At 57.0% G+C, this 20,885-nt stretch overlaps 1 protein-coding gene across 1 annotated transcript; it reads right to left on the reverse strand.

Annotated features, from left to right (window-relative positions):
- Positions 1-565: 565 nt before the first annotated feature.
- Positions 566-20,389, reverse strand: LOC103197700 (casein kinase I). Its single transcript, XM_007941663.2, has 9 exons — positions 20,314-20,389; positions 9,371-9,481; positions 9,089-9,237; positions 7,404-7,632; positions 6,637-6,807; positions 5,827-5,975; positions 1,565-1,757; positions 1,338-1,477; positions 566-598 (listed from the first exon to the last, which is right to left on the reverse strand). Exons 1-9 carry the CDS (start codon positions 20,387-20,389, stop codon positions 566-568), a joined length of 1,251 nt encoding a protein of 416 aa, XP_007939854.1.
- Between the last annotated feature and the right edge of the window lie 496 nt (positions 20,390-20,885).

The raw sequence follows: 20,885 nt of genomic DNA on the forward strand, positions 1-20,885 counted from the left end.
TGGGCCTGGGCCTGGGCCTGAGGGCTGAGGCGGTGAGCCCAGTTTTAAGCCCCAGCTTCACCTGAGGAACTAATTTCCACAGAGCAAACCACATGCAGAATGTCTGCTCAGAGCCTCATGCAGCCCACCTGGCTCCTGCGGGCCAGAGCCCCCCCTAAGCCTGCAGGGACCACATCAAGGGCCACCTTTGACAGCAGGAAACCCACAGGGGCACAGAGCCCTGTTCTGAGTGCCCTGCAGGAATTACCCTGATTGAGAGCCCAGAGTCTGGGAGCTGGGAGACTGGGTGTGGACTGATGGCCCCCTCTCTTTAAGGTAAAAGGGACAGAGAACTGATCCAAGAGCAGGAACAGGATTTTCCAATAGGAATTAAACCCATGTGGCCCAGGCCTGGGCTGAGGAGATGCCCTGGTTTTGGGGATGCCTAATCCCATCTGCCCCCCACCCCGCAACAACACACACTGGTTTCCTCCTGGGGCCACGGCGATCCTCACCCAGACCGGGGCTGCGTCCGGCGCAGGTGTACACTCACCTAAGCAAACACTGGTCTGGTGGTGGCTCCTCCTCACTTCCCCAGATGGTCAAATGGCACGCTTGTCTTGGGGGGCAGGGGGGACAAGAGATAAGGGAAAATGAGGATCAAATGAAGGTCCTCAGCTGTGGCAGTGGCAATGTGGCTTCTGTCCCCCACTGTGGACCCTGCACCAAGCCCCCGAGCCAATGGAAGTGTTGTGGGATCTCCACGACCCCAGGGGGTCCCGACTTTGAAGATCAGGAGAGCTTGGCCCTGAGAGAGCACATGGCCCCTCCAGGACACACACAACTCAGCAGCCACAGAGGGACCACTCCCAGGACTGTGGGGGTTACAGCGGGGGAAGGGTGGCACAGAGTGGGGGGTACGAACTTGCCTGGGGCAACCAGGAACCCTACCTCCTGACTTTCCTAGTTCACACATGGCCCCTAGCTGGGGCCATGGGACTGTCCCACACTCTGTCAGCGCTGATGGGACCAGCGGGGGCCTCTACATGGCAGGGACTTTGAGTATCTCTGAGGCCCCTGGGCATCCACTCACGCTAGCCTCTGGAGCAAGAGCCAGACTCCCACGGTACCGCCCCACTTCGAGAGCACAGTACTTCTGGGAGCCTCAATTTCTGACTCTGCTCCATGGAGGTGATGAGACCCCAGAGGAGTCCATGTGGTCAAGCCAGCTCGGCAAAAAGGCTGGAAGTGACTGAAGCATCACGGGTGAGGAAAGAGTAGGACCAAGAGGCCTGCCTGCGCCCAGCCATCTCGGCTCTGCTGGGAGGTCCCGGTGGTTGGGGGTGCAGGCAGCTCACCTGTGAGGCTGAAATCCGGGACACCTCCTGCCGCCCAGTGAGGTCGGAGGACGAGACGTTGGCGGGCGCCCCCCGGTGCAGCCGTAGGCTCACCTTCCTCTCCCTGTCGACCCGTGAGATCGCTCTGGGAGAAGTGTTGCCTGCAGGAGGGGGACCAGCCTCAGCGTGGGCCCACACGGGAGGCCTCGTCCAGGGCCCGCCCGCCCCCCACCCGGGGCCCTGCTCACCAGCTTGCTGGATGCGGGAGGCTGGGGTGGAAGCCACAGGCTCGGCGGCGCTGCGGAGCCGGTTGGCAGTGGCCCCCGTGGGGGGACCGGGGGGCAGGGCCCGGGTCGCGGACCCCCGCAGCTGCCCCATCCTCTCCTCGCGCTCGTGTTCTCGCCGCTCCCTGTCCATGTCCTCGGGGTTCCGGGCTGCACCCTGTGGGACCCAAGAGGAGACATGTGTCACGCTTTGGAGGCCCAGGTGAGCACCCCGAGTAAAAGGGACCTTCAGTTAGTTCCTCCTTCCCCCAGACTGGGAAAAACAAGACCCGCAAGGCCTGGAAATGACCTGACCCCTAATCACACAGCCCAGAGAGACAAAGCCACAACCTCCCAAGAGAAGGCAGAGGGCTGAAGGGCAGAGGGGCCAGTTGGCTTGGCCTTACGGGGCTGGAGCCAGAGCTGGGAGGGTGAATGCCCCAGGATGGTCAAGGGCACCAACCTGGGGCTGGGACCTGCCTTGACCATTGTGTATAAGGCCCTTGGCTTCTCAAGGCTTTCAAGTTAAGCCAGGCAGCTGCTCAGAGACCCAGAGTGGAGAGGACATGCCCCAAGTTATAAAGCTGCTGGAAGGGAGGGCCAAGCCTTGAACCAAGTCTCCTGGTGCCCAGCCCCCAGGAGGGCTGTGCCCAGCCACCAGAGGGCTGTCCTTCCCCTGCCCTGGGACAATGGCTTCTAGCAGGGGCTGGGGAGGCTACAGCCACGGGGCCCAGAGACCCACAGACACACTGCCTGGCTTGGGTGGGAGGGGGCTCAGGGAGCTGGAGGAGAAAGAGGACCTGCAGGCCAGAGCAAGGGCGCCCTCCAGCCACTGCCACCCCAGGGAGGAGGAAACAAAGGTCTGGAGCAGAGTGTGCTGCAGGAGTGGCACATGGAGTGTTACCTAGTTGGTCCTGGGGCCGTCCACGGGGAAGGGCGGGGGGCTGGCATGAGGGGGGCTGCATCTGTGGAGGAGAGAGCTGCAGGCTGAGTTGGGGGCTGCTCACGGGTCACAGGGCACATGCTCCTGCAACCCCATATCTGATCCCAGGGGGCCGAGAAGGCCTGCTTCCCTCGGGAGACTGATGGGGGTGGCCCTCACCTTTCAGTAGCTCTGGGATCAGAATGGTCCTTGAATCTTAGTGAGGAAGTGAGGCCCAGAGAGGACTTGGGACCTGCCTGGAGTCACAAAGCTCTGGGACAGAGGTGGAATTCGAATTCAGGCCTCCACCATCATGTCCTGCTCTGCTACCTGCACCCCCAGAGGCCTGCCTTGGTGGAACACTCAAACGACTGACTGCCACAGTCCATGCCCTGCCTTCCTGGTCCTCCCACCCAGTAGCCTGCCCCCCAGGCCTGAGACTGTCAGGGCTCCACCTCCTGCTCTTAGGTTCTCTCACTGAGTCCTACCCATTCAGTCACAGACTGACAAAGTGTGACCCAGTGAGAGCCACAGCAAACCCCATGGTGGCATTTACTAAACACCTCCTGGGGACAGGAGGCACAGCAACCCTATGAAGCAGGTACCATCCCATTCCTTAGTCGGGGAAACTGAGGCTCAGTGAGGCTAAGTGACTGGTTCAGAAGTGCATGGCTCTGGGGCCAGTGGCCAAGGGGAAGATTGTAGACCCCACCCTTCATGACCCACCCGGCTTTGGCCAACACCTGCCCCAGAGGCTTCCACCGCTCTCCACATTTCAATCCATCCCAAGCGACAGCCCCAAGAAACACACACCAGGGAATCTTCTTGGCCTTTATTTGCCAACAAGTAAAGCACAAAAGACCAACGTCAAAGTCACGCAAGGATCCCCATCTCGTACGGCCCTCTGCCCTTGGTTGGCTATGTTGATTTCCTCCCGGTCGGTTGGCTGGACCCTGAATAGTGGCTCCAAGCTCTCCAGTCCCCCAATGCCAGATGACATGGGGGCGGCTGCTCCAAGAAGGAAAGCTCTCAGAAGACAGGATCGTTTCCAGGGGCAGTGTGTAACTCCCGGTGCCCAGCATGGAGCCCTAGCCACTGGCAGGTGCTGGCGAAGACCCCCTGGGGGGCAGAGCAGCATGGGAGGCGTCTGGCTGCGGGGGGAAGGCTGTGGAAGGCCCACACTTGGCACGCTCCAGAAACTTCTACCACAGGGCTGCCGGCTTTGACGTCACCACACTGCTGCCGGGGTCAGAGAGGCACACTTATCTGGGTCCAGTGGCCCATAAGCCAGACGAGGATGGTGCAGAGTAAGGTTCCTGGCAGCCTGGCCCAGCTTCTGACTTGAGGGCCTAGCCCAAAGCGGACTCCAGGAAGAGGCCTGAATGGCAGCAACGGGCAGGCAGGGAGCTTCTGGCCCAGCTTGAGAAGACATGATCTTGCCCATGCACAGTCCCACGTGAGTCTGTAAAGGAGCACCTGGAGCACTGATGCCTTCTAGAACTTTCTGCGACGACAGGCAGGCTCCTGTCTGCCTGGGCTACCGGAGACACTAGCCACTCCTGGAGCCTGAGGACTTGAAATCGTGGCGATTGCAAACTGAGGAACTTTATTTGCAATTTTAATAAATTTTAATTTGTTTCATATCGTTTAATTTGTTTCAATATGGTAGCCAGGGGCTACCATATTGGACGGTACGGGTCTGGAGAATGCAAAGGCCGTTCTTGGGCCTGTACTGAGTCTGAGAGTCAAGGCCACCCAGCACCAGGCTCGTGGTGACTTTACACTGATGAACGAGTACCCCAATGCCCACGGCAGTGCCCGTGGAGAGAAGATTGCTGTGCCTGGGCCCTCGGCTGTACTCGGAGCTTGGAGGTCTGGGGTGAAAGGTCCTCTCCATCCGTCCTCCACCCCCACCCCCAGACAGGAGGGCAACAGAGATCCCCTCTGACTTCCTTGGCCTGTAGCACTCCTGTTCTCTGCCCTTCTCCTTAAGGAGTGGCACCAGGTCCCAGGCTGAGATCCAGAGAGAAGAGACTGCAGCGCTGACCTCAGCACCCAGCACCCCAGGAAACAAGCCTTGGTCCTGAGCATCCGCCACGCAGACCAAGGGCGGCGCTATGAAAGGACAGCCACACCAGGATGGGGCAGCGAGGCTTTAATGGGTTCAGGTTCAGTACAGAGCCTGCCAGCCGGCTCCAACTGTAAAGCCTTCCCCTGTTGCCCACTCCCACCAGGCCCCTCCGAAGCGGTGCTGCCAACCCTCCTTCAGCCTGTCCGGGCCCTCAGGCCCTGCTTCATTCCCAAGGATCCGCGGCAGGGCCTTCTCCGCCAGCTGTGCCCACTTCACTGCATACCACCTTTCAGGTGCACGGGCCACTACCACCATCCCACAGGACATCCCCTAGCCGTCTGCCACCTGGCGACATCCGAACTGAGCCCCGGAGTCCAGACCACAGGCCAGTAGTTTTGCGGGGGCAGCTCCTCCACCTCTTCCGCCTCCTCCACAGGCCTATCTGGATGGCCCTCGGTGCCCAGGGGCTCCGGGCACCTGGAAGGGACAGACAGCACAGCAGACGCTCAGCCTCCTGGGCCCGCCCAGCCGAGCAGTAGGTCTTGGAGAGGCCGGGCCCCAGAGGGTCCTTACCGGTACGTGGGCCGGTCCGTGGGCCCAGAGCATGGACGGGGGTGGGGGAAGGGTGCTGCAATGGCTTCTTGGTCACGGGGCTGAGCCTGGCTCGAGGAAGCCCCCTTATCCAGAAGAGATGTGGAATGAGACATGTGATTTCAAGGCTTCCGAAGCTCCAGGTGCGGCTGACGAGTGCTTTTCCCCAGCCCACCCCCAGAACCCTTAAAAGAGGGAGGCGGACTGGCCCCCTAACAAGAGCCAGGGGCCCATGGCCAGAAAGACAGAAAGCAGCATGGACGGGTCCAGGCCGGCCAGAGTGAGTTCAGGGAGGGCCGCCCGGGAGCTACTGAACAGGAGGAGCAGGACAGCAGAGGCGACCGTCAAGCCGAGCCCCAGTGCCGCCCAGGCCCTGCCAGGGGCACCTAGGTGGGGCCTGAGGCCGAGCCAGTCAAGTCTAGTTCTGGCGGGAGGCAGCGCCCTACCTGGGCCCTGCTGCCCACGGTGGTGCCCACTGTCAGCACTGATGAGGGTGGAGTGGGGGTGGACTGGGGGTCCTGGGACCCTGATGAGGTCACTTTCACTGTCCAGCTCATAGCTGCCATTACTCGGGAGCCCTGCCCGCCACTGGGTCACTCTGACCTGAGTCAGGGCCTGCCCCAGCCAGTTCCCCAAGCCCACCTGGGCCTTTGAGAGACTCACGAATTTAAGCATGTTCCAGTCAAAGACGTAATCGTAGGAGAAGCCCTGCCGGTGGAAGAGGTTGCGGAAGAGCTGGCGCAGGTAGGAGTAGTCAGGCTTGTCATCGAACCGCAGGGAGCGGCAGAAGTTGAGGTATGTTGAGAACTCAGCTGGCAGGGGACAAAAAGGCCACTGTAAGGCCATGCTCCCAAGGTCCCCAGAAGCCAGAGCTGTCTGTCCTCCCCACCCACTGTCCCTACAAATACTTTCAATCTAGTAGGGGACAAGATGGAGGCCGAGAGAACTACAGTCCTCCAATGGTGACAAAACCCTAAGCTACCTAAGCAGAGCCTCTGAAGACGTGATGAGGGCAATGGAAGACTTGTGAACAATGAGCAAGTGGCCTCTGAAGGGACCCAGTCCATGGCCCTTCACCTGCTCTTGCAAAACATCCCAGGGATCATGGACATTGCAGATCAGTAGCTGTCGAAAGCCTCCTAGAACGTCAAAAGCCCGTAGGACCTCCCAGAGTGAACTAAGAAACAGGAGGAAAACTCACTTCTTTCCTCAAAAAAGTAGAAAAAGAGAAAGCAGGAGACTGACCGTGAGAGGTCAAGCATGTGGGCTAGAGAGCAGCTGGAAGACAACAGCCGGGCTGAGGAGGGGCCGAGCCTGCTAGCTCTAGGTGAGCAGTGACGACACACTGTGCTGAGGGTGCTGGGGCCAGAGACAGTGGCAGCTGCCTAAGGCTTTGTGGGGCCTCGTCTTCCCCTTGGAAAGGGCTGACACCCCACCGCCCTGCCTACTGGGGCCTGGGATGGGGTTACTCACAGGGGTAGCCTTTGCACAGGACCTCAATGGGCGTTGACATTTTCTTCTCACTGATCCGCTCATACTTCTGGCGCTTGGTGGCCGCTTTGAGGCCCTGCCAGGGCAGGGAGCCCAAGTTGAAGTACATGAGCACATAGCCCAGGCTCTCCAGGTCATCTCGGCGGCTTTGCTCTGTGCAGAGAGTTGGGGGGAGGGTGAGGTCCCCGGCCAGTGGGGGCCAGGACCCCCTCCTACAGAACGTTCCCCTTGACTGAGGGGAGCGTACCCTCACGGGGCCCCTTACTGCATGCTGGCTCAATGTAGTTCTGTTGTGAACAGACACTGTCCTTATCCCCTCCCATAGATTTTCTAACTCAGCGTGGGCCTGCTTTTTCCAGCTTAGGCACCTATACATTCAATGACTCTGCACGTGCCTCTACTGCCTCCTCGCCAGGGCAGCAAGGCCTGGGGTCCAATCCCACAAGAGCACTAGCTAAACTGCACGACAGTATGCAATCCAGGTTAACCCTCTGCTCTGTGCAAAAGAGGATGTGTCTGCATCCCTCCTGAGGCTGCTGTGAGGAGGCAGTCAGGCCCAGGGGGGTCCATGGGGCTGGCCCACTGCCGCTCCTCTTATGAAGGGGAGACCTGATACAAATGCAGGCTTGGGGGCAGCCCGTGAGGGGACTCTCTTAGAGTAAGGGCCCCTGGAAAAAATGCCTGGGAGCTCTAGAAAGCCGAGGTCACAGCTCCCAGGTGCATTTTGTGCCTGAGACCCGTGCACTCACCAATGCCCAGGTGGGTGTTGATGGAGGCGTAGCGGGCAGTGCCAGTCAGGTTCTTGTTTTCCCGGTAGGGAATGTGCTGGTGGGTGCGGGCATCCCGGTACTTCTTAGCCAGGCCAAAGTCGATGATGTACACCAGGTTGCCCTTCTTCCCCAGCCCCATGAGGAAGTTGTCAGGCTTGACGTCTCGGTGAATGAAATTCTTGGAGTGAATGTACTCAATGCGGCTGATCTGGGGGAGAAGGGGGGAGGGCCAGCAAGTCATTCACAAACCTCTGACAGAGGAGTCTTCACTCTGCACCGGGGCCTGGGCTGGGGCCACAGAGATGGTTACACAGGCTGGGGAGGAAGACTCGTCTACGGCAATGGAAAAACTTAAAAGAGAAAGTCAGGGGAGGCTTCCTGGGAGAGGTGACATTAGAGGTGGACTCTGAAGGAAGAGTTCACCAAGTTTGTGTGACAGGAGGTATGTGAGTGTGGAGGTGGGACTTGGAGGACAGGGAAGAGCAAAGATGGAAAACTATTGGCAAGATCCAGAAGGCAAGCCAACATCAGACAGGTATCAGGGCCCCGATGTGAGCTGCCTGGAGCCTACAGGACTTCTGAGAGCCACATCAAGGGGCAACTAGATCTGGGGGAAGGCAGAGAACAATGCTGAAGCCTAAACTCAGGCAGAGGGGACAGGGATGGCGCCAAGGGGCTCCAGAGCACACAAGGCAGGGCTTGTCCACCAGAGTCAGGCAGACCCCTGCACCCCTCTCCCAACTGTGCATCAAGCCCTTGGCCAGATGCAGCTGTGAGCTTCCTGACCGACTCGAGATTCTTGAGTACCTCAAACCACGAGACTGATGAGCCTCTTCCACACACACATTCGGGCTGAAACGGCTACAGCCAAGTCCCAGCCCAGGCCTCCCACCCGACACACGACTCGCACGCATTGTTCCAGGTCCAAATCCTAGAGTTTCTATTTGTTACTTCATTTCCTCTCTTGTGTTTATGAAGGGCCTCTGGGCCTCACAAAGGAGCTCTGGTGGCGCATTGCCTAAGGCATTTGACTGCTAACCAGAAGGATGGCAGTTCAGATACACTGGCCACTCCGCGGAAGGAAGATGGGGTCATTTACTTCAGTAAAGAATTACTGCCTTGGAAACCCAATGGAGGTCGCTATGAGTCGGAAGCGACTCGACGGCAGGGGGTTGGGTTGGGTTTGGTCTGGCCTCACGAGCGCTCGGCGTTGGGTGTGTGCTCTGGCCCAGGTGCCGTGTGGCAGCGCACGCATCCCTGCTTCAGCCCAACAATGAGGAGACTCTGCCACACAGCAGTGGAGACTCAGAGGCACTCAGCAACTCACCTGGGGTCACCACGTTGGGCCGGGACCCAGGCCTGTGTGAACATAGGCCTGCAAGTCACCTGAGGGCAGAGTCCCAGGCCCTCCCCACCAGGAGCCCAACTCTACAGGGTAGGAGAGGGCCTGGGCACCTGCATTTTAAACAAATACTCCTGGGATCCTGCTGCCCGTGGTCAAGGCCCCTTAGAGCAGGAACCAGGCCCCTCCTATGTCCCTGTCACCTCCTCTTCTAGAGTCCTCAGGAGGCAGGAGGCAAGGCAGGATCCCTTGGCCACTGGCAAGAAGTGGATGTCGGAAGAGAAGGGCCCACCATCAGCTGGCCAGGGGCAGGGTGACTCACCATCTGGTCGGCCAGGAGCAGCACCGTCTTGAGGCTGAACTTGCGGGAGCAGAAGTTGAAGAGGTCTTCGAGGCTGGGCCCCAGCAGCTCCATGACCATGACATTGTAGTCGCCCTCGGCCCCACACCACTTGATGGAGGGGATCCCCACTGAGGGTGGGGCAAGGGGGCTCCATCAGGGGCCGTCCTGCCCCCCAGACCACCTGCCCACCCCCTGCATGTGAGCACATACACTTGCACACACAGCCCCGAGAGCTCCCGCCTCGCCCCTCGCAACCCTCACCTCCTCCCTGCATCATCTTGTAGAACTTGCTCTCAATGTGCAGCTGGGGGTGCTTCGTCTTCACACATTCGAGCTTGATGGCCACCTCTTCGCCAGATGCAATGTTGGCACCTGCTCACAGGGGAGGAAGTGAGGGACCGGTGTCACCCTTGGCCTGGTGTGGCCCCAGACTCCCCACTCAGCATTTCCGAGTCCTGCCACATGCCAGGCCTGGGCTGCCTTGCTGTCTGGCCAGAGGAGCTCAGGGGCTCTCGGGGCAGGGCACTGGAAGGGGGGAGAGGGCTCAGCACCGTGTCCAAGGGGAGCCAGTGGGGGCTGGGGAGCAAAGAAGGCCCCTCTCTGGCTGGGGTGAGGGATCAGCAGTGGTGCAGAGGGAAGGAGGTGAGAAAGAACAGGCCATTCAGATTCAGAGGGACGCAGGCAGGGTGAGCCTGAGGGTGTGGGCAGAGTGCAGGACAGAGGTCTGCCCTGCAGAGTAGGCACCATGGAAGATGGTCACACTGGAAGGGTGAAATGAACGGGTGCAGAGAAGGAGAGGGGGACAACGGGGATGGGGTGTTATACACATGGGGACAACACTGAGCCACAGGACAAGCTTGCGGAGGGGAGAGCCCACTAACCAGAGTCCCTGGGTGCAGGAAATGATTAGTGTGCTTTGCTGCTATAACCCAAAGGTTAGAGTTTCAGGTCCCCCCAAAGGCATCTTGGAAGGCAGGCCTGGTAAACTACTACCGAAAAATCTGCAATTGAAACTCCGTGGAGCACAGTTGTACTTGGATGCGTACAGGGTCTCCCGGAGTTGGAGTCAGCTCCATGACAACTGGTATGCCCACTCACAGCCCCACCCACCCTACACCAACACGCTGACCCTGGGAGAGGCAGCAGCACTCTCTCCAGGCCGGCATCTCCCCTCCTACCTCTCCCTCAGGGCACAAACGCCCATGTGGGCAGGAAAGCTTCCCATTTCCATTTCACAAATGAGAAAACTGAGACCCAGCCCAAGGTCACGTCGCTCTAGAAGTGGTGGACTGGAGCGGTGAGCCCAGCCGTTGGCCTCCCAGCCCACGGAAGAGGGTTCTGCCTGCTCTCCTATCTCTTTCCAAGCACACTCCTGGCTTCTCACCTGCAGCCTTGGGGGCTCTGAGGAAGGAAATACCCTCATACAAAACCTGGGCCTGCCCCACAGCCTAAGGAGTCACAAAAGGGATCCCAAGCCAAACTGCACCTGCTTCCCTGGCTCAGTTTCCCCAGCCAGAGTAAGAGGAGCTGGGCTGGGGGTTGGGGTGGCCATGCTGAAACACATGGAGTCTCCTTGGGGCCGACAGTGACTCTGGCTGCAGGAATGAAAACCATGCAGTCGCAGCACATCACAGGGCAGAACAGAAGGCCCAGAGGCAGGCAGGACCACTATCAGAATTTAGGGTTGGGTAAAAGCAGCATCCCAGAGCAGGCGGAAGATGTGAGTAGCCAGAAAGTGTTGTTGGAACAACTGGTTACCATTGGGAAAAACACACGGGATCTCACACCGTGCTCCAGGACATATCCCAAGTGAGCAAAGGTTCACACGTGTTAAAAAAAAAAATAGGAGTATGTCATGGATTGAATTGTGTCCCTAAAATATGTGTGTCAGCTCGGCTGGGCCACGAGTCTCAGGGGTTTGGCAGTCGGGCGTTGATGTAATCAGTCCCATGGTGTGATCTGATGTGATCAGCCAATCAGTTATAAGGGGACTAGGGTGGAATGCAAACCCCCTTACTCAGGCCACAGCCCTCATGCTTTTAAGGGGAGACTCCCTACATCACCTTTCACCTTAGAAAAAATAAAAGGAAACAGAAGTGACAAAAATTTATTTTAGTTTTTTTTTTTTTTTTAAAAGAAGGGAAGTGAGCAAACGAGAGACCATCACCAAGCTGCGAGACGAGTGCCTCCTTTGGACCCAGGGTCCCTATGTTGGGAACCAACTAGACTCAGAGGAAGATTCATGTCAAGACACACGGAGATCTGCAAGGGATGCTGGGGCCACAGATGTCGAAAGGAGACAAGGCCCTTCCCCAGAGCCAACAAAGAGGGCAAGCCTTGCCCCAGAGCTAGCGCTCTGAATTTCAACTTCCAGCCGCCTAAACCGTGAGAAAGTACACTCCTGTGCGTCAAAGCCTGCCACCGGTGGCGCTGCTGTTAGAGCAGTGCTAGAGAGCCATGACCGAGTGTGAGCTGGTACCACTTCAGAAACCAGTTTGACATTTATCTTCTAAGGATGAACACATGTGAGCCCCTGACCAAGCAACTCCACTCCCAGGTACAGTCCTTCAGAAGGGTGCACGCTGGGCCCCAGCAGCGCAGCCAACAGCCAAAGGGAAGAGTGGCCACACCAACAGGGCGCAGTTCAGTCGTGCAGAGGGCGTTATAGGGACGTGAGAAGGACTGGATGAGGAAGACTGCTTCACGCAGCAACCAGGGAACTCCCAGCATCTCAACACCTTTTTCGTTGACCCTCAACTTGACCGAGAACGATGTCCTCCTCCAGAGAATGGCCCCTTCTGACAACATGACCAAAGTAGGTGGGAGAGTGAGCAAGTTCGGCCCTCTTCGTCTCCATTTCAGTAAACAACGGACAAGAACCAGCTGCTGTGGGGCTGATTCTGACTCACGGTGACCCCAGGAGGGTCGGAGTAGAACTGGGCCCCACAGGGTTTTCAGTGGCTGAGGTTTCTGAAGCAGACTGCAAGGTCTTGATGGAGGTGGACTCAAACCACCAACCTTCCAGCTAGCAGCTACACGCATCAACTATCTGTACCACCCAGGGACTCCAAAAAAGGAGCTCTGGTGGGGTAGTGCCTAAGGCATTTGACTGCTAACCACAGACTGGCAGTTCAAACCCCCCAGCGGCTTCATGGATGGAAGACAGGGCAATCTACTTCCATAAAGATTTACTGCCTTGGAAACCCAACGGGGGTCTCTATGAGTTGGAATCAACTCAGTGGCAGTGAATTTGAGGGACTCCAAACAATGTATGCTGCTGCTGTTAGACGCCATCGAGTGGGCTCCGACTCGCATTGGACTTGGGCATATAACAGAACGTTGCCTGATCCTGATATAACCATGAGTAAGGTCTTTAACAAGGAGCCCTGGAGACACCGTGGTTAAGCATTCAGCTGCTAATGGAAAGGTTGGTGATTCCAACCCACCAGTCACCCTGTGGAAGAAAGATGTGGCAGTCTGCTTCTGTAAGACTGTTGTTAGGTACCGCCGAGTCGGCTCTGACTCATAGTGACTCTATGCCTAACAGAATGAAATACCGCCCAGTCCTGTGCCAGCCTCACGATTCTTGCTATACCGGAGCCCATCATTGCAGCCACTGTGTCAATCCATCTTGTTGAGGGCCTTCCCCTTTCTCGTTGCCCCTCCACTTTACCAAGCATGACGTCCTTCTCCAGGGAATGGTCCCTCTTCTGACAACATGACCAAAATAGGTGAGGTGAAGTCTGGCCATTCTCGTTTCCAAGAAGCATTCCGGCTGCACTTCTTCCAGGACAGATTTGTTCATTCTTCTGGCAGCCCATGGTTTATTTTCGGTATTCTCTGCCAACATCACAACTCAAAAGCATCAACTGTTCTCTGGCCTTCCCTCTTCATTGTCCGGCTCTCACATGCACAGGACACTATTGAAGACACCATGGCCTGGGTTAGGCGCACCTTAGTCTTCAAAGAGACAACTTCGCTCTTCAGCTCTTTAAAGAGGTCTTTTGCAGCAGGTCTGCCCAGTGCAATATATCACCTGACTTCTTGACAGCTGCTAACATTCCGTAAGATTACAGCCTCGGACAAAACCTACAGGGAAATTCTACCCTGTCCTACAGGGCGCCGTATATCTGAATCGTCTAAGGGCAGTAAGTTTTTTGGTGGGTAAAGGCTTTAACAAGGGGATAAGTTAAAAAAGTCAGATAATGGTTACTTCTGTGAGGAAGGCAGGGGATGGGAACAGGGAGGGACACTCCAGGGCCTTCAAGGTGAACCGCCTTTCCTCCTCCTCCAAATGAACAGTGGGGGAGACTGGAAGGCCTTAAACTATGTACATATCTTGTATCTATTCGTTTGTATCCACTTGAAGAGTTAAAAAAAAAAAAGAAAAGAAACCAATGAAATGTTAGAAAAAGGGAGATTTCACTTACAACCTCAGGTCCTGTAAGGTTTTTTATCCCTGACCTGAAAACAGTAACAAATGCCCTGCTCAAATTTTCTCTCCCTGGCCCTAACTCCAGAAAAAAAAAAAAAAAAAAAGTTGTAAGAAAAACATACTTGCAACTCTTCTGGAAGCAAAGAGGCAGCATCGCTACTAGGTATCAAGCTCCAAAGAAGAAGAGCACAAAGACTCAACAGGAGTAAGGGGCAAAGGGCTTAAAGGGACATGCACAAGACTGTTAATGTAAACGGCTTTAAGAAAGTCCAATCAAATCAGACCTGTAGCCACTGATTCCAACAGTTATGACGACTCCATGTGTTCTTAACATGGAAAGATGCTCAACTTTCTTGTGAGAGAAATGGAGATTAGAATTACAATGAAAGACTATTTTTCCCTATCAGGTTGGCAGAAATCCAAACATATAACAACATGCGTTGCAGGCATGGCTGTGGGACAAGGGGCACCCATCCCGGGTGGTGGAAGTGTGAACCAGTACCCTGACCGGAAGGCAATCTGGCACCACCTCTCTGACCCGCAGGCTCTTCTGCAGTTTACCCTGCATTTGTGTCTGCAAGGGGCAGGACGTGCTCTCAGCGGCAACACTGTCTGCAAGAAGAAAAGCCTGCAAAGAAACCAAACGTTCATGGTTCTGGAGCTGGGGAAATAAATAACGGCCCGTCCACAAAGCAGGGTACCCTGGAGAAAGAATGAGGAAGTTTTCTCCACCCAGAAGGGGAAAGAGCTCCAAGACTGCGGAAGCGAAAATGCACAACACTGACCACAGGGTGTTCTACACGCTTTCCAGTTACAAAAAAGCTTTAACAAAGGTGGGGAAATCTGACGTACCCACGTTTGCTTTTGTCTACACAAAGAAGCACTGAACGGTGCATAAAACCAGTAAGTAGCTGGAGAGGACAAGGTGGATGTGGGACTGGGAGGGGGAGGGGGAGGGGCCAGGACTTCTCAACAGCTATACAACCCGCCCGTTTAAAGTGCACGATCTCGTGTTTGTTTTGCACTGTCATGAGGTTGTGCAACCATGCCCACAGCCGAGTGGAGAACACTTTCACCCCCCGGCACCCACTGCCAGCAGCAGCCACACCTCCATTTCTCCCCAGCCCCCAGGGCTAAGTAAGCACTAGTTCATTCTGTCTTCGAGGATTTGTCTACGCTGGCCATTTCAGGTAAACGGAGTCTTTATAACGTGTGGTCTTTCGCGACTGGCTTCCTACACTTAGCGTGTTTTTGTGTTTTGGTTTTTGAACATCAGCTCGTTAAAATAAAAAGTTTTCAAAACCTGACTAACTCCCGTAAGCAATGGAGGAGAAGTACTCTGCAAACCTGTCAGGTGCTCCTGGCTCATGACCGGGCGGAGCTGCCCGTGGTTCCATGGGACTATAAGGATGTCACACAAGATGGGAGCTGGGGCTCCCTGGGCTTGGCCGGCTGTGCCCCTTTCTTTGCTGGCACAGGAGGCTGGAGAGTGTAGCGGTTCGTGTGGGCTCCAGAGCCATGCTGCTCGAGCCCAAGTCCCGACGGCTCTGTGGCAGTACTAGCAGCAGCTCCTGACCCATGGGGACCTCGCGGGTGACCGAGGAGAGCTGTGCTCCACAGGGTTCTCGACAGCTCGACAGCTGATTTTTCGGAAAAACAATCCTCAGGCCTTTCTTCCGAGGTACCTCTGGGTGGACTCGAACCCCCAACCTTTCAGTGAGCAGCCGGGCATCGTGTGCACCGCCCAGGAACTCCCTCTGCGGCAGCTCATTAGGTTGTTCTGAGCTCCAAGTGGGCTTAAAAGAGTGTCAGGCCCACAGCAAGTGCTCAGCAAAAGTTAGGGTTGGTGAGAAGTACCACCTCAGAGCTAGAGACAGACTGGTGCTCTTTTAATGGGCAGTGTGTGGGGCTGTATGCCAGGCCTGAGGGAGCAGAGGGCGAGGGCTTAACTATTGCTACAGGGAAGGGGAGCCACCCTGACGGAGGGCTACGTGGGCTCTGGTCCTGAGAGCAGGGCTGCGGCAGCTGGACCAGGGTCCCAGCCAGGCTGAAGGCCCTAAAGGGCGGGAGGGTGTCAGCACACGCTGACTGGTCGGGTGCAGCTGGAATTCAGGGTATCTGAAGACCACAGCAGAACAGGTGGTCAGGGATGTGAGCTGAGGGGCCTCGAATGCCGAGCTAAGATCCCGGTGTGCAACCCGAGGCTCCCAGGGCCAGCCAGGCATGTGATTTCAAGGCTCCACAACCGCTGACTTTGCTGCCAGTTTGTTCCCTCCTGCCGGACTGCGCTGCGCATTACAGGAAGTTTTGCAGAATCCCTGGCTTCACCTACAAAATGCTGGTCGCACCCTCACTCCCCACCAACCCTGCTGTAACAACCAAACATATCTCCAGATACATCAAAAGTCCTCTGCAAGGCGAAACTGCCTCCCCCCGCCCACCCCCACTGAAGCCTACTGGTGGAGGCCTTCAGGGGAGGGGGAACCTGGGAGGAAGCTGCTGGTGGCCCTGCCTGGGGCGCGGGGTTTTGGCAGTAGGGACTTCATCACTGGTGAGTCAGCTGCGATGTGCAAGGCGGAGGCACGGGGCAGGCCTCCCTGCCCTGGGCAGGGGAGGCAGAAGGCGGAAGAAGCCTTCATCCCTCTGGACCTCCTACCGCCCTGCGAATGTTGTTGTTTGTATCTTGTGTGACACCAGGAAATTGAGGCTCCAAAGGTCAAGTGACCCAACACCATACAAGTCCTCAGGGACAAGGACCCAAGCTGCAAGGCAAAGTGTTCTATCCCCATCATGGGCTCAAAACCTTTTGCCATGACCTAAGCTGGGCCCTCCCACCACCACCACACACACAATGGGTCCTTCTTTCCAGCAGTCACTCCCCCACTGCTGGGCCCCTTCAGTGCCTCTGAATCCTATCAGGAAACTGTCAGCCTTCCATCTGATCTAACTTAAATATCACAATCTCTGAGCTGAGGTTCAGAGAGGTTAGGTAATTTGTTTGGGGCCGCGCCGCTGCTGGGGGCAGAGGGAGGACGTGAAACTTAGTCCTGGCTTTCTTCTCTATTCTGATTCCCTAGTGTCCCATTCATTCAACCACCAGCCCTGGGACTAAGACAGCCCTGCGCTGGGGGAGCAACACAAGGTAATTCGGACTCAGGGGCAAGTTCCAGGGTTGGTGCTGCAGAGGGGGACCCAAGGCAGGGGCCCCAACCCCAGGCACAGACAGGCAAGGCCTCCTGGGGAAGGTGCGTCTGAGGGGAAGTGGATTACGAGTGTCGGAGAGAGGTGCCAGGTGCAAAGGCTGCAAGAACTGCCTGGTCTTCGGGAACCCAATGGGGCCCGCCCATTAGACAGGGTGGCCTTGTGTGGGGGCCGGCCAGTCTGAAAAACAAGCCTGGACATACAGAAGAGCCTGGCCAGCCCCAAGGGGGACAAGGACCTTGGGAAATTCTGGGTTGAAGAGCGGTGACCAGCTTCACATGGGAACCCACTCAAGACACCCACACAGAATCAGGGACACAGTCCAGGGTCTGGCTAGAGCCAGTGTCCCAGTAACACTACAGCAGCAGCAACTTTAGTCCCCATTCATGAGGTCTGGCACATTCCCCCAAGTTTCCCCGCACAATCATGCGTTAGGGGAGCACTATTACCCTACTATCACCCTTTCAGAGCTGAGGACCAGAGACTCTACAGAAGCACACAGCCAGTGAGGGGCAGAGTGGGGTGCAAGTCAGTAATCGCTGGGCCCTGTGCAACCAATTTGAGGCCCTCACCAAGCTGGCCCCACTCCCCCGGCTATCTCCTTATGCTGCCAAGGGATGTGGGTGTGGGGGCATGAAGGGACGCCTTGGGCCTTGCAGCTGCACCCACCAAGTGCCGCCCTCAGTTGATCCTGGACAGCAGGGCCTCGAGGCCATGCCCAGCCCCACCCGCAGAGGCCATCTGGAGTTGGGCCCTGGCCCGGACACCAGCGACAAGAATGTGCCCAGAGCTTTGAACAAAGGGAGCCAGCAGGACCGGCCGGGGAAGGGGGCAGTCCTGGGACCTGCTCGAGGCCCAACAATCACACTGTCCCAACACCACAGCAGGGCTGAGCAAGGAGCTGGCAGGGCCCCGCACCAAGGCAGCCCCCCTCCCCCAGCCCCTGCAGAGGCAGAGAACTGGTCCCCTCCCCTGAATGAGGCCCAGGAGGATCCAGGTCCCTGGACAGAAGCAGCTGCCTACTGAGCCGGTGGGCCCAGGGGACATAATGCAGGAGCAGAGCTACTGGGCCGAGCCTGGGCCCGGTGCTCCACACGTGGTCGTCTCACTGAAAGTCATTCCCACGACTCTGCAGCCACCACCACCGCTCCCGGGCAGAGGGCAAGTCGCTTACGAAGGGGCCTACAGCCACCAAAAGGCAACACCAGCTCCCAATCCAAGGCCGGACTGATTCCAAAGCCTGCAAAGAGGAGCAGATCTGGATCTCGTTTTTAAAATAAACCAGACGTCACACACAGTCACTACACGGTTGAAAATCAACTTAAGGGCATGGAACAGCAGCAGACGAGTTAGAGTATAAACAGGAAGTCCTGCCTCTAGGGAGGCCCCAGCACGAGGACCAGGGACACGGACTCTCTGAGTGACCTTGGGCTGCCTCATCCCTTCTGCAAAAAGACGGGCCTGGACTGGATGCTGTCTGAGAACACCGTGGGTCTGTGCCAAGAGTCCGCCTTCCTGTCCTCTCCCTCCAGCCAGCAGCCCCCAGGCTTCAGTACTAGGCCCAAAAGTCTCCAAGAGAAGCCAAGCTTTTATACCCACCCCAAGCTGCACGTTCCACAGGGGTCCAGAGAGGGGAGATGGCACAGGAGCAGGCAATGCTTCACTCTGTTAAACCTAAGGTCGCAGCAGTGAAGAGCAAGGGGATGGAAGCATCCATTTCACAGATGGGAATATCAAGGCTCAGAGTGAGAAAGGAATGTCTCCTAGGTCATACAGCCAATGAGGAACAGACTGGGCATCTGAACCCAGACCTGCCGCCAAACCCCAACCTTTCTCTACTAAGAAGCGGGCCCCTCACACACCTTTGCGTGGAGCAGGCCCTGTGTCCTCATTCTTTCACTTAGAAGCTTTACTGTCACCCCTTGTGGGCAAGCCATGGGCTGGACGAGGGGCCTGGAACAACTCCAACCACACACTGCCCCCCACTATGTGCTTCCAGGGTTTTTAAAGCAGAGGTGATCTGTAAGTTCTCAGCAGAGATCTGCACCCCGGCAGGCCCGCTACCGTCTACAAACCGCATCCACGTCCATCGTTCTGTGCCTAGATAGCCAGACATCGTTATCCCAACAACTTCACAGAGGGGGACACTGAGGCACAGAGCAGCACACACAGTCTGTCTAGACCTGGGGTCTGTGTGACACTTCTGTCCCCTGTCTTGTCATCTACACAGGCTCACTCACATGCAGGGCTATGAGTACACAGCTGGTTTTTCCAGTTTTTGGCAGTGTGACCTTGGGCCACCAACTCGACCTTGCTGCCCCTCAGTGTCCTACTACGTGAGGTGGGGTAACAAAGTACCATCTCTGGGGGCAAAGAGAGCCCACACTCAGAACAGGCCCTGCACGCACCTGAGCCCAGGTGTGCTCTAAGTACACGCCCTCACCCGTCTCCCGATGTGGGTGCGCACCAGGGCCACTCAGAAACATGTCATACTCCAACGGGCAGAGACTCTGACCTTTGCGTGTGAGAGAAACTCCCTTCACTTCTGAACATGGCACACGGGCTTGGTTATCTCAGCCCAGGATGGAATTGATTTACTTTCATTTTCCAAGGAGGGAAACAGAGGCACAGATGGAGCTCTCGCCGGCTTCAGCAGGCACAGGGACAGAAATGAGGATAAACCGCAGAGGTTTTGCCAACTTGCTGGGCTAATACTTCGTCCCCACCCTCGAACCCAAGCCGGCAGTGGTCGCCCAGTGATCCTGATTCATGGCAGCCCCACACGTGCTGAGCAGCACAGCTCCACAGGGTTTCCAAGGCTGGGACCTTTCGGAAGCAGGTCACCAGGCCTGTCTTTTGAGGTGCGTCCAGGTAGGTCTGGATCCCTAACATTTTAGCTAGTAAGGGCTGGGGCCTCCTGACTGCTCGTTCACCAGCTGAAGTCTTGCATTGTGACACTGGCATTTGAAGACACAAACCTCACTTCTCCCAGGCCAAGGAGGGGGGTGCAATGCAAGTGAAAATGTTTAAAATGACATCAGAACACACAGAGACTTTCAACAGGAAGCACATCCGGCGAGAGAGCGAGATCCCCCAAAGAGGAGAGCAGACGCCCACGAGGCTACGAGGGAGCCTGCGTCACTCCCAGGCCCGGCCAGGGCTCAATTCCAGAAGGCCAGGCCACAGGGAGGGGGTCTGGCCAGAGGGCAAGCATCCTTCTCCCGAGGGTAAGAGACAGAGGGTGCTAACTCAGTGGGGCTTTCCCACGCTCTGCTGGAGACCCAGGTCTACTGCGGCTGGACAGTGGAGCTAAAGACACCCTCAATCCACCAAGCCTGGAGCAAGCAGGAGCCCCCGTCTCACCCCACCCATGAGCAGAGCTTGGCCAGCCTCACCCCAACCTGCTGCTTCCTTCCCCGTCAGGGATGGCCCTGAACCTAGCTGCCCAAAATGTGCCACCAGAGCCAAGTCCCAGCTTCACATCCCGAAATCTTGGGCTTGTTCCTCCTCCCTGTCCCCAGGGCCATCCGAGGGCTCCAGCACCACCTCGCTGGCTGCAGAAACTCACCCAGGTAAATATCTCCAAAGGACCCGCTGCCGATCTTCCGGCCCAGGCGGTACTTGTTCCCCACACGTAGCTCCATGACTTGCTTGCTGTAGAGGGAAGCAGATATTGGGGTCAGAGAAGTGGGGTGCTGGGAAGGGGGGCTAGCACAGCGGGCCCCACCCCTCCCCACCAGAGGCCAGGAGGAGCCACAGGGAATCCTAACATCCTCACTCCCACTGTCCAGAAAGGGATGTGGCCTTGCTGTACCTGAGGGCAACAAGATGTCAGGCAATCTCAGACCCCACACTGGGCTCTCCAGGGAGGATCCAGGCAGAGGAGAGCTGAGGCTGGTTCAGAACAGGTTTTAGTTCAGCCAGACAGAAGGTGGGATCAGGGGTAAGGCCCAAAAGGAAACAGCCAGGCTCCTCCAAGGGGCGGGGGGACACTCACCCAGGGAACCTGCCCTAAAAGGATCCTCTCAAGAGGGAAGCCAATCACAAGAGGCCAAGACCCTGAACAGCACATCAAGGACTAAAAGGAATGATGGGGAGTCGGGGGGATGCAGGAGCTGACCATTCTGGGGCCGTTGCCAT

This window comes from Orycteropus afer, unplaced genomic scaffold (assembly GCF_000298275.1).
Source record: "Orycteropus afer afer isolate SDZICR_OR568_19922 unplaced genomic scaffold, OryAfe1.0 scaffold00083, whole genome shotgun sequence".
Classification (NCBI taxonomy): domain Eukaryota; kingdom Metazoa; phylum Chordata; class Mammalia; order Tubulidentata; family Orycteropodidae; genus Orycteropus; species Orycteropus afer.